We start from the raw sequence: 12,226 nt of genomic DNA on the forward strand, positions 1-12,226 counted from the left end.
CAATTTATATACACGTAGTAGAGGATAATCTTAGATTAAACATTGTCCACCGATCCACGAGAGTACGTTAGACACACAATCTGAGCCGTCCATTAAGCTCACAGGTCCGACGTGGCAATGAAGTTAAAATCAGGTTTTGCGAGTGTGTTGGTATTTGTTCTGATTCGAACGAAAGTAGAGAGCTTGGAGACTGGAGAGGCACCCCTTTGGATAGCGAGCGAGGTGAGATTCCAAAGTCTTCTCCTTTTTGCCGAGCCTGCCTCTTTTCAACACTGTGTGAGCTTCTCTTGTGGGTTGATTTTATTGAAGTCGCGTTTAGGGTTTGTGTGTACGTTCTCTCTGATATGCGAATTTGATGTTTGAGATAGCTCTTTGATCTTCTCTGTAATAGTTGTTGTTTGGATCTTAATCTATGGTTTGGTTTTCCCCCAGAAAGTATTCAACTTTATGATAATTTGTGGATATATTCTTAGTTAGATTTGATCTGAATGATTAGCGGCGTTGAAAACTCAAAACACTTTTCTTTTCAGTTAAGCCCAGATGAAATGCATTGTTCCTTCTTTAAATGCTTTGTTTTGTGCATACACATTCAGTTTCTTTGTGGGATTTGGAATTCATCTGGTGGTGATACCTGTTTTCGTTATGTAACCCTTTTTTGTCTGGAAGTTTTATTTTTTTTTAATTCTGAACTTGTATTTTCCACAGCCTTTTCGTGAAGTTTTGTATTGGAGATCTGCTGAACACTGAAATTACGATGGGGGAAGAAGATACAAAAGTCATTGTGGAGCCAACAGCAAATGGGACCAGTTCTCTTCCTAAGCCATCAGATGAAATCACTGGGAAACAGGCGGAGGAGAATGCTACTGTAAAAGAAACACAGGAAAACAAAAAAGCTGAGGATAATGGATCTGAGAAAATGGAGATAGATGATGACATCAAGCAAGATGAAGAGAAAGAGAAAGAGGTAGAGGTTTCAGATAAAGAAACGAAAGCTGAGACTGAGAAAGATGTCAACGGAGACAAGGAGCCAGCAGAGACTGCTGAAACAAACGAAGATAAGGGACAACCAGAAGCTGATCAAATGGATGAAGACACTGATGGCAAGAAGTTGGAAGCTGATGATGGTGTGTCTGGAGGTGCTACAGCGGAAGATACTGTGATGAAGGAAACCGTGGAGTCTGATGACAAGAGAGAGACAGACACAAAAGGTGCCGAAAATCAAGTGGTGAACAAGATAGATACAACTGAAGGAAGCCAAGATAAAACTGAGAAAGAATCAGAGGAGGAGAAGTTAGTGGGTGGAGACGAGGGGGACAGTGTCGATGAGGTTGAAAAGAGGGATACACGTAACAAAGAAGAGGCACCAAAGAAAAGGAATGAAGGCGAAATGGCTGAAGATGGGAAAGAGGAAAAACCAAACAAAGAAGAGGAAGTGAAGGAAGCGAACAAGGAAGAGGAAGACACAGATGTCAATGAGCCGAAAGAGGATGACGAAAAAATAGAGGCTAAGGGTGAGGATGGAAATGATATAGATGACAGCAAGGATGAGATTGAAGATAAAGAGGAGGAGACAAAGGACGAGAAGGAAGATGAAAAAGAAGAGAGCAATGATGATAAGGAAGATGAAAAAGAAAAGAACAATGATGATAAGGAAGATGAAAATGAAGATAGCAAGAAGTCTAGCAAGCGAGGGAAAGGGAAGAATGAGAAAGCTCGCGGGAAGACAAAGAGTGAGGAAGAAAAGAAGGATGCTGAACCTGAGACTCCTTACTCTGATCGCCCTGTACGTGAGCGAAAGTCTGTTGAAAGGCTTGTTGCGGTGATTGATAAAGATTCTTCAAAGGAATTCCAAGTTGAAAAGGTTTGCCAATAGTTTCCTGTGTTTAGTCTCAAATCGATAGTGTATTATTTGTTAGATCTGTTTATGAGTTACTTTTGGACATTTCAGGGAAAAGGAACACCTCTCAAAGATATCCCCAATGGTATGCTCATAATCCAAATAACTATTTCCTCTCAGCTTAATCTGCCATGATGTTGAACAGTCTTTTTGGCTTAGCTTTTCTCAGGAACATTGATAGAGCACATAGTCCTTTCCTATTAATGTTTTTCCCTTTGTGATTCTCTTTTCGATCAAATGGTGTCTGCAAGCCGTAGTACTGGGTGGTGTTGATTTCTAATTAAGATTTAGGATGTGTAGGCATGGTATTCTTATGTCTAATTTTCTGTTTTCCCTTTTACAAGAAGTTTTTCTTTTGAGTTTAGTGATTGGAGCTGGTTTAAAAGCAAGAACGGCCAGGGATGTGAAGTTGATTGTCATGACCATGTTTTCTAATTAGTTAATTTGTTTCATCTGCTCAACCACTTGAACTGAACTTTATAAGTTATATGTTTCTCTGCAGTTGCTTACAAGATAGCAAGGAAGAAGTCTGAGGAAGTTTTCAAGCTTCTGCACACAATTCTATTTGGCGGGAGAAGAGGGAGAGTAAGCATCTCTTTGTACCGTTTAATATATTGCCACCCGCCATTAGACGATGCATGTTCTTGTGGGGATTCTAGTGTAGTTTGAAATTCTTAGGAGTGGCATCCATTGTTATCCTCACGCTTACTGAGAGTCTGCTAATCATGTTTACACATGACTCGATTTTTCGTGCTTTGACAGGCTGCACAGGTTAAGGCAAACATATTGCGTTTTTCTGGTTACAAATGGCAAGGAGATGAGGTGGGCGGCATAACACTTTAGGCTTTTTCTACATATGCTCGTCTCGTTTTCCCTTGCGTAATATTTTACCTCAAATGATATATGGCAGGAAAAGGCAAAAGATAAAATAAAAGAAAAGCTTGACAAATGCAACAAGGAGAAGCTGCTGGAGTTTTGCGATCTCTTCGACATATCGGTTGCCAAGGCTACAACGAAAAAGGTTACTTCGGGTTTTAATGTCACTGTGTTCTTTCTAATGTAGTCAACTTGGCATCTGACTCGTAGTTTTCCTCACATACAGGAAGACATTGTTGCAAAGCTATTTAAGTTCTTGGAAAAACCTCATGCGACTACTGATGTTCCTGTTTATGAGAAAGAGAAGGTAACTTTGATGGTAGAAACGCTTTTTTCGCAGTTGAGTTTGAAATGTTCTTGAGCATATATCAATTTTGTTTTTCTTGTTCTGTTGTAAAGGGCGCAAAACGCAAAAGAACTCCTACGAAAAGTTCACATGCAGCTGGAAGTTCATCTTCTAAACGATCAGCAAAGGTATTATTCAATAGCTTGCAACTGGACGTCTGAGCCCTTGTGTTAAAAAAGGTGAAGACAATGTATGTGTCGGTTTAACTAATTTCGTTGTGTTTTTTTTTTGCAGAGCCAAAAAAAGACTGACAAAAAGAGCTTACCTCATTCTGATGATGAGTCTGAAGAAGAGAAAGAGGAAGAAGAAGAGGAGAGAGAGCATGAGACAGAGGAGGAAGATGAAAAGATTGATGAGGAGGAGGAGAATGAAAATGGGATTCCTGATCAATCGGATGATGAGGCCCCTCAACCTTCTGAAAGTGAGGAGAAAGTTGAATCTGAGGAGGACTCAGAGTCAGAGGAAGAAACTAAAAAGAAGAAACGTGGTTCTAGGACAGTATCTGGAAAGAAAGAATCGACAGCAGGGAAATCAAGAAGCAAGAAAGCTGCAGTCTCTACGAAATCCAGTCCACCCCCAAAGAAAGTTACCCAAAAGCGTTCAGCAGGAAAAAGAAAGAAGAGTGATGACGACGACAGTGATACAAGTCCAAAGGCATCGTCCTCTAAGAGGAAGAAGACTGAAAAACCGGCCAAGGAGCAGTCCTCGGTTCCTTCAAAATCGGCATCAAAAGAGAAACCAGGTTTGCTCATACCCTCTTGTTTTTTTTCCGACATTGTTTTACCTGTGTCTGTTATTCTTGTTCATCTGCTAATAGGAAAAAGAGGCGGAAAAGGGAAAGACAAAACCAAGGAGCCTAGTGATGAAGAGTTGAAAAATGCAATTGTCGATATCTTGAAGGAAGTGGACTTTAACACGGTGAGGATTTGAACCATGAAACATCCTTTTCATGAAGCTACACTAATTGATCTAACAAATGCTTTTTCATTCTTTGACAGGCCACATTCACTGACATCCTCAATCGACTAGGTATGTGGACAGATGAGATCGTTCCTTAGCAGTTCTTTTCTTGATTGATGATAGTCCTGCGTATGGTTTTTATTGTTTTGTGTTACATGCATTGTTTTCACATGTTTTCAGCTGGGATGTTCAAACTGGATCTCACCTCAAGAAAATCATCGATAAAGCTGATGATTCAAGATGAGCTGACTAAGCTAGCAGATGAAGCCGAGAATGAGGTTGGAGAAGAAGATGCTGAGAAAGAGAAAGCTGGTGGAGAGGAGGTTAAGGCTTGATCACAAAGCATTTAAATCTAGTCTTAGCTACTATTTAATTTTCAAGGGGTCTCTGAGGCAAATATACCAGAGAATGTAATTTGTTGGTTGTTTTTGGTCGGGACTTGTGCTATAAACAGGAGTTCTTTTCTTATTTACTTTTGGTAGTCAGAGAGGAAGAAGCTGATGAGTAGTCTAAGGCAGTTTCGTGTGTGTACGATTTAAACATAAGCTCCTTCAGGTTTTATGCTTCACATAAAAACACCCTTGTGATTTTTGGGTTTTTCTAAAAGATATTTTGTGCATACTTCCCGAGCTTCTCTCATGTTGTTTTCCTCTGTGCAATCTATTACTCCGCGTGTCTTGATTTGGTTTAGTGAGTTTGGGAGACCACTGACGTTGACATTAATAATCTTACAATAGCAAACAAAGACCAAGCTCGAATGTGACCCATTGATGGATTGCAGAGAAAGAAGGGACACCTTAAAGTAACCTATTCTAATGAATCAAGCAATGTCTCAAGTGAGCACCAGAAACAGAAAGAATTAACTTGGCCAGTGCTACTAAAGATAAAAGGATCTGTATGCCATTGATGAGGATGTGTTTCGTATCAAAAGAAACTTAAAAAGATGAAGAACATGGATAACTGTGACGTTACATTTACTTATAGAAGCTATTAGACTTCCTCTACAACAACAAGAAAAAGATGATGTACTGCACCACTTTCGGAAATTCGAAAAACACAACCCACAAAGGATGCACATGCTGTTACATTTGCATGTATCCATGACCTCTAAGGCAGACGAAGGGCTTACAAATTCAGTGAAAACATACAATACAACTCAGATGGCTAAAACATGGAGAAACGAGATCAGTGACACTGGCCAAGATAACTATTTGGCTGCGACTAATACAACTACACAATCACAAATTCAGAAACAATTAGAATAAGAACAAGGACAAACGACAGGCCATAACATCACCACAATACACTGGTCTTAGAAGTTTCACATATAATAAAACTGGTAAAAGGTAAGGAGTCCTGAAACTTAAATAAGGCGAAACGTTTGCCAAGTTTTTTTCCAATTCTAAGTAACTAAGCTGAGTTGAAGAAGAGATTCACCAGTGAAAGACTTCTTTCTGTGACGAGTCGACTCTTCCTGGGGTCTTCTTTTTTCTTCTTCCATACGGCTTCAGAATTTTGTGGGAGCTCTCAAAGTCAATCTACCCATAACGCTACAAATTTAAGAAGACAACAGGAACCTTAGTCAGCAACGAAAAGGGGACTAAAGTATACAGTATACACCAAAATGGTAACTGTGTCAACTCGTTGTTTTCGAAAATCTTTCTTCTAAGAAAGCATACACTAGTCTTTTAGACAATGGGACAATAACATGGTAAGACAGCTACCTTTAAGTATACAAACTAATCTGACCAGTAATTAGCAATGTCTGAAAGCAAAACATGAAAATGAATGATACAAATTTACATGAGGAATGAAAGATATCATTAGATTCAACTACTTACTTTTATGCAATAACTATTCAACTGTAAGCCGTCTTCTTTTCCCATAATCAGCATCCCTTGATCTTGAGCGATGGTTATCCTCCCGAGACAACCGTGACTTACTGTGCCCTCTGGATGATCGACCTCTGTTCCACTCATCATCATGCTCCGGTTCGTCCCTGTGTCTATTTCGATGATCACCACCATATCTTTCTCGTTCTTCTCTATGACGAACCTTCTCCCTGTCCATTTCTCTGTCACGATCCCTGGAACGTTCACGCTCCTTATGATGATGTTCCCTCTCACGCTCACGACCGGTGTCTCTATCATCACGATGCCTTCTCTCTGGCAAATCATAACCATGACCAACATCTTTCTCCCTCGGTATGTCCCTCTCATAACCAGCATATTTATCCTCACGATTCCTTCTATCAGATGAACCAGACCATTCCCTTTCTGAAGCCCTCTCTTTATCCTTTACATGATTCGGACGAGCCCCTCTATCGTGAGTAACCTCTCCATACTGATGATCCGATGCAGCTTCCTCCCCGTAACTCGATTCCGCAGCTCTGGCAGCACTCAAATCTTCACCACCACCACCACCCCATCCTCCACTATTAGGATCCCACATTCCCATATCAGCACCAGCATTAGGCATCATTCCCATTCCATTCATCGGCATCCCTCTACCGAAAAACGCTGGATTCACGTGAGGTGCCACTCCAGGTAATCCAACAGGAGGGAACGAGGGCAAAAGCCCAGGAAACGGTGGACCTGGAGCCCCAGGGAATCCTCCATACGTTCCCATTCTCCCCATGGGTCCACCAAAACCCTGTTCAAACCCTTGCCCCATCATTGGATGCATCATATTCATAGGAGGCCCTGAGCCCATTCCCTGACCAAACCCACCACCTCCACCATTACCCATCAAACCTCTTCCACCCATCCCAGGCCTATTCCTCATTTGACCACCTGGTCCCCTACCACCCATTCCTTGAGCATTGCCTCTACCCCAGTTACCTCTACCGAATCCTCTATTTTCCCCACCTTGGAAATTCCCGCCGTTGTTGTTGTTGTTGTTGTTGGTGGTGGCAATGACTGGTTTACTCGGAGGATCAGCAGGCCCTCCTCTCTTAGCTTGTGCAAGTGCAGCTTGCGCCTGTTGGCTTCTGTTCACCTGTGCCTCCCCCAGTCTCTTAACCATATACGGAGGGGCAATCTCAACAACACAAGGCCTCCCATTGAACTCATAACCATCCATCCCCTCTTTGCAAGCGGCAGCTGCCATAGGATCATAGAACTCCGCTTGACAATACCCTCTCGACTTCCCATTAGCTTTCTCATCGAAGAACCTAACCTCCTTCACTGTACCATACTTGCAAAGCTCTGCCTCAAGTTCAGCATCAGTTGTCCACCAATGCAAATCACCAATGAAAAGAGTAGTTACGCCACCACCACCACCGTTCCCCACACCAGGCATATGGATAATAGCTCCGTTCCCGACCATGTTACCACCAGGTCCATTAGCATTACCCAACACAGGTCTCATCAAATTCCCGTTATTTCCCAAGCTAGGCGGGGGTGGCAATACACCCTGAGAAAAGTTATTTCCTTTAGGAGCCTCCGCATCATTAGCCCTGGTAGGAGCTTGCCCTAGCTCAACTCTAAGCCCGCCTCCAGGTATCTGCTGGCTAACATCGCCTACCTTACGCTCTTGAGCTCCATATCCACTAGAAGCGACTACCACATCTGTAACACTTCCTCCTCCTCCTCCTCCTTCTCCTGCTTCTTCTTTGACAGCAACGCTCTCACCAACCAAACCAGGTGTCGAAATCTCAGCTTCTGGTGTACCTAAAACTGGTTCTTCACCCTCCGTTTTGACCTTCTCCTTCTCCTCGTCGGTCTTCCTCGCAGACTGAAGAAACCCATCTCCGACATTAACGTCGTTATAAAGATCATCGTAATCGTCGTCTTCCTCCGCCATAAAACCCTCGTCAGCGACGGCAGAGATCGCCTCGTTGCGATGGAACTGATCTCTCCCATCTCCCTCGTCCATCTTAAACAAAACAAAACAAAAAAGCTTATTCCTTTCAATCAAATTCTCAAAGCTTAAGCTCACTCTAACAAAAACAATCTCAGGGGCACAAAAGATTGCAGAATCTTCGTCTCCGGAAGCTAGAAACGGAGAGAGGGAGCACTCGCTAGAAACCCTAATCCGGTAGATTTGTGAAATTTCTAGGATTTTCTTATTAATATTAACATTTTTTTTTCTTTTCGTTTCGAGAAATGTGGAATGGAATCCAACTAATATCGCTAACGTACACAGCGTGGTAAGCGCATGATAAAGCCTTTGCGAATGAAGAAAACACGTGTACTGCGAGAACATTCGCTTGTTTCATGGGCTATAAGTACTCTTGATAATACCCATGGGCTCGCTTTTTAATGGGCTTACTTTAAGGACAAACGTAAACTACCTGTTGTTCAGCCTTTCGAAAATCTAATGAACGTCACGTCGTCTGAGCTTTCTAATGGCACGCAGTCCTTAAAAGGATGGATCCAAAACGCTCGTTGAGGAGGTAGAACATAGACAACAATAGGCACTTTACTAAACAAGCAAGACGAGGAAGATCATCTTAGTTCATAGTGGCGATTCATGTAACCTGACCAGACTAGCAAATAGCAATAAGTGGACCTATTTATCAAACGCAGAAGCACGACTAGGAATATTGTGACAACTCTAGTTTGGTCATTCTATATATTATTTAACTGTTGTTCTATAGGACTTTCATTTACAGTAAGTATACGTTGTTTACGTTTGATTTTTCGAACTATATCTCATTTATGAACTAGTGGTATAAACTAGATGTAAGAGTATTACCGCAGAAGTATAAACTAGAAACTAGTGCTCAATTCCAACGGCCAACACCATTCATTACATCATCAACCAACACAAACACGTGAACAAAAAACACCCAAACAAAAAATTCCACCGACTAATTAATTTGACACCCAAACTTTTAAATGAAGGGACATTTAATAAACATCAATTACATCCCTCAAATCCATAAATAAAGATTCTAGAACAACGAACAAAAACATGAAGTGAACTACAGAAGCGAAGAAGAAGCAAACAAGCAGAACACGCTCACCACCAAACCAGCCGTAGCTCCTCCGACGATCCTAACCGCACTGGCTTCATCAGCAGTCGCATCATCCGCATCTCCATCAGGCCCTTCCGCAGGCGAATCCGAATCACCAAAAGAATCGTCAGGCGACGGTGCAGCCTTCTTCTTCTTCCCCTTCCCTTTCCCTTTAGCCGGTTTAGGAGAATCCGCAACATCTCCATCCTCCGGTGCCGGAGCAGGAGCCGGAGCTTCAACAGCCGAAGCCTTAAAGAGCTCTTTAGGCAGTAAAACCTTATCCGTAGCATAAATAGCCAAGGGCTGCTCGTCGATAATAGTATCAACGATCTGGACAGTGTTGATCCTTGTCCTGAGGGTAACTTTCTCTCCATCGTTCTGTACAGTGAGCTCGAACTTGTCGGCTCCGTCCGTGGCAAGTGTGTTCATCGGACCATTGTTGGATTTGAGCATGGCCATTGAGTAATAGGTGGGGACAGCGAGGAAGTCAAGGAAAGCTTCTTTCTTTGGAGCAGTCAAGTTCTTGTATTTGGGCAAGAAACCTTTCATTGCGTCATCTCCTGGACAGAACACTGTCATGCCTCCTTCTACACTCTCCTGTTACAACATTAACACAGTCCAAAAACTTCATTTGAATCACTTGAGATCAATTTGTCAACTATTTCAATTTATCTACTCAATTATAGTGGCTAGTGAGTTAGTGGGGAAAATTATTGCTACTTTTCATAATGAAAAGGTAAATCTTTTAAATTCAAATTATAAGAATTTAGAATCGTATAATGATGCGATAATTGAGGTAATCAAAGTCTATATGTTTGACTAAATATTTGTTCATTAGCTACCTAACTAACACTGTCAAACACCTTTTGACTTTTGTTGCAAAACCAACGGCTATAAGCCACACGCAACAGAACAAGCACATGCATCTTTTCTAATCAAAGTTAAATTCCAACTTAACAACCGAAATAATTAGTACTAATTGGCGTATCATTTCTGATTCGAGTAACTAGGGTTTAATCTGTGTAATTATTGTACCTGCCTCCTTTTGTTTTATTTAATTTTCTGTATTTATAAGGTAACATGCATGTATTTCTTGATTAATTTTTTTAAACTGGAAAACGGAAAAAACTAATAAAGAAGTTAATTAATTGTAAAATCAGGGTTTGAGTAGTGAATAAAATTAATTTATACAGCAGCATGCATCAAGTAACTGGATAATTATTTGAATAATCATATTGAAAGTAATCATCAGGGTTTAGTAAGTAAGTACCTGGTAAGTTTTTGAAGCACCAGGGTTAGCGAGAAGCGTCTCAGCGAAAACTTTACAGCCATGAGCCGACATTATTCCGGTGAGATTCATCTCAGCCGGAGCTGGAGTCGGAGCCGACGCCGTTTCCGACGGCAAGACTTTGCTGATCTGAATAATGGAGATGTTGTACGGAACTTCTTCAACGGATTTGACGAAGAAGGACGACAGATCTCCGCCGTCGGGACCGAGTCCGACCTTACCGCCTCTCAGATCGGTTATGTTGACGAATCCGGTGGTTCCCGGAGCAGCTCCGGTGGCTTGGAAGAGAGTGGCGGCGAGAGCTGAGCCGTCGCGGATCTGGTGGATTTTCTTGGCGCCGAAGTAGTCGAGGAGGACGTGGAGGGAGAGGATGTTCTTGACGGTGGAGATTGGGTAGCCTTTCGAGGTTAAGGCGGACATGGCGGCGTTGTCGACGGCGAGGACGGTTATGGTTGTTCTCCGGTTGATTTCGCCGGCGAGGTGGGTTTGGGTGAGGAAGTGGTTGAAGGAGGAGAAAGAAGGGTGGCTTGCTAAGAGGCGCGTGACGTTGTGCGCGTGTGTTTCGACGGCGAGGAGGAGGAGGAGGATAGGGAGAATGTAGGAGATGGTTACTTCTCTCATCTTCTTCGCCATTGTTGAGACAGTGGAGAGAGAGAGAGAGAGTGAGCTCTGAGCTTTAAGAAGACGAAGATTGGGTTTACTTAAATGGTCTTGGCTTGTGATGAAATTACCATTATGCCATTGGTATTTATTTAATATTTATTGCGAATTTAAACTTATGGGCTTGCAAGTTTGTGATTTGTGAGACCATGTCACACGCTGTGCTTCCACTCTTTCCACCTACTGTTTCTTTAAAATAGTATTTAATTGTTAGACCTTTTTAGAGACTATTTTATGTGGTTTGTGTCTTTGTGAATTGTGATGTAGTAATAGGAATGTATATATATAAGTAATATCTATATACGAAATTAAATATAAGATGGAAACACCAAAGTTTCATTTCTATTTGTCGATTTTAACCAGTATTAAGTAACAAACAAATTAAACATCAATATATACTTATATTAGATGAACAAATGATTAGTTTTTCAAATTTTTAGAGTTTAATTAGATATAATTGAAAATAAAATGTATTTGGGGGGGGGGGGGGGGGGAGGGGGGGGAGGGGGGGGTTGGGGGGGGAGGGGATGCATTTGATATTTTGAAGCCTTGGTAAATTACAACACCCATGTCTAATGCTCCACTGTTCATATATATCACCATTAATTTGGCTAACAATGTTTATGATTTGTTCTCCTTTGTTGAGATCTTTCTAGCGTATCACAACTATCATGTGATGAAGGTGATGTTGCTTGTAAGTGTAGCTCAAAATAGAAATACCTTTTCAGACTAAAACACACACACACAATACAAATAATAATTATTATATGATCTAATTTCTTCTATCAAACATGACATGCTGAAAAATAAATTTCAAACATGTCACGTCACGTGGGAAGAGTATCTCTTCTTCATAAATTAAGGTATCAGAAAACTCGTTACTCCATCATTAATAAAATTTAAGACAATTTCACACGCATAGAATCTTCTTCTTAGTTTAATTTCCTAATATATCATAGTTGAAGTAGTAATATTCTTTAAATAATTGTAAAAGAAACATTTTATTTGCTCCTTAAAAAGCTCTGATTAGACGGAATCTGAGTCTTTAACTGGAGGCAGTGTCGGTGACAAAGCTAAAGTTGAAGATGCATCTTCCTTCAGGGGCACTTGAGGAATTAACCGATGGGTGGAACCAAGGTATTAATCAATATTCGTGCAACGTGGATGGTGGAGATCTGTTTTCAGATTCTCCACCGACAATCGGTCGGTCCATGTACAAAGCTGAACTTAACTGGGGTA

General features: G+C 41.4%; 3 protein-coding genes across 7 annotated transcripts; 1 reads left to right on the forward strand and 2 right to left on the reverse strand.

Moving 5' to 3' along the window:
• Positions 1 to 31: 31 nt before the first annotated feature.
• Positions 32 to 4,700, forward strand: LOC103845017 (glutamic acid-rich protein). Of its 4 annotated transcripts, none has more exons than XM_018655571.2 (12): positions 32 to 216; positions 704 to 1,861; positions 1,949 to 1,982; positions 2,400 to 2,482; positions 2,660 to 2,719; positions 2,808 to 2,918; positions 3,000 to 3,080; positions 3,173 to 3,247; positions 3,354 to 3,861; positions 3,937 to 4,037; positions 4,118 to 4,148; positions 4,260 to 4,700. In XM_018655571.2, exons 1-12 carry the CDS (start codon positions 118 to 120, stop codon positions 4,412 to 4,414), a joined length of 2,496 nt encoding a protein of 831 aa, XP_018511087.2. In that variant the 5' UTR covers positions 32 to 117; the 3' UTR covers positions 4,415 to 4,700. The 4 variants fall into 4 exon arrangements, with proteins under 4 accessions (XP_018511087.2, XP_009120091.1, XP_009120093.1 ...); XM_009121843.2 differs by having other exon boundaries at positions 102 to 222; positions 706 to 1,861; XM_009121845.3 differs by having other exon boundaries at positions 174 to 328; positions 706 to 1,861.
• A 425-nt stretch (positions 4,701 to 5,125) lies between these two features.
• On the reverse strand, positions 5,126 to 8,253 carry LOC103845018 (cleavage and polyadenylation specificity factor subunit 6). Of its 2 annotated transcripts, XR_004452932.1 has the most exons (3): positions 5,921 to 8,253; positions 5,804 to 5,844; positions 5,126 to 5,629 (listed from the first exon to the last, which is right to left on the reverse strand). XR_004452932.1 is itself a non-coding variant. In XM_033282795.1 (2 exons), exon 1 carries the CDS (start codon positions 7,953 to 7,955, stop codon positions 5,934 to 5,936), a length of 2,022 nt encoding a protein of 673 aa, XP_033138686.1. In that variant the 5' UTR covers positions 7,956 to 8,232; the 3' UTR covers positions 5,187 to 5,629; positions 5,921 to 5,933. The 2 variants fall into 2 exon arrangements, 1 of the variants encoding a protein (XP_033138686.1); XM_033282795.1 differs by lacking the exon at positions 5,804 to 5,844 and having other exon boundaries at positions 5,187 to 5,629; positions 5,921 to 8,232.
• Positions 8,254 to 8,785: 532 nt separating this feature from the next.
• On the reverse strand, positions 8,786 to 10,972 carry LOC103845019 (fasciclin-like arabinogalactan protein 1). Its single transcript, XM_009121847.3, has 2 exons — positions 10,310 to 10,972; positions 8,786 to 9,636 (listed from the first exon to the last, which is right to left on the reverse strand). The coding sequence occupies exons 1-2, from the start codon at positions 10,958 to 10,960 to the stop codon at positions 9,007 to 9,009; spliced, it is 1,281 nt and encodes a 426-aa protein (XP_009120095.1). The 5' UTR covers positions 10,961 to 10,972; the 3' UTR covers positions 8,786 to 9,006.
• Positions 10,973 to 12,226: the final 1,254 nt, after the last annotated feature.

This window comes from Brassica rapa, chromosome A10 (genome assembly GCF_000309985.2).
Source record: "Brassica rapa cultivar Chiifu-401-42 chromosome A10, CAAS_Brap_v3.01, whole genome shotgun sequence".
Classification (NCBI taxonomy): Eukaryota; Viridiplantae; Streptophyta; class Magnoliopsida; order Brassicales; family Brassicaceae; genus Brassica; species Brassica rapa.

Bases quoted from the DNA above. Each gene is read 5' to 3' on its own strand.
- LOC103845017 (XM_018655571.2), top strand. From the start codon at position 118: ATGAAGTTAAAATCAGGTTTTGCGAGTGTGTTGGTATTTGTTCTGATT. The intron at 217-703 runs AGCGAGGTGAGA...TGTATTTTCCAC, and splicing joins AGGCACCCCTTTGGATAGCG to AGCCTTTTCGTGAAGTTTTG. The intron at 1,983-2,399 runs GTATGCTCATAA...GTTTCTCTGCAG, and splicing joins TCTCAAAGATATCCCCAATG to TTGCTTACAAGATAGCAAGG.
- LOC103845018 (XM_033282795.1), bottom strand. From the start codon at position 7,955: ATGGACGAGGGAGATGGGAGAGATCAGTTCCATCGCAACGAGGCGATC.
- LOC103845019 (XM_009121847.3), bottom strand. From the start codon at position 10,960: ATGGCGAAGAAGATGAGAGAAGTAACCATCTCCTACATTCTCCCTATC. The intron at 9,637-10,309 runs GTACTTACTTAC...ATGTTGTAACAG, and splicing joins GTGCTTCAAAAACTTACCAG to GAGAGTGTAGAAGGAGGCAT.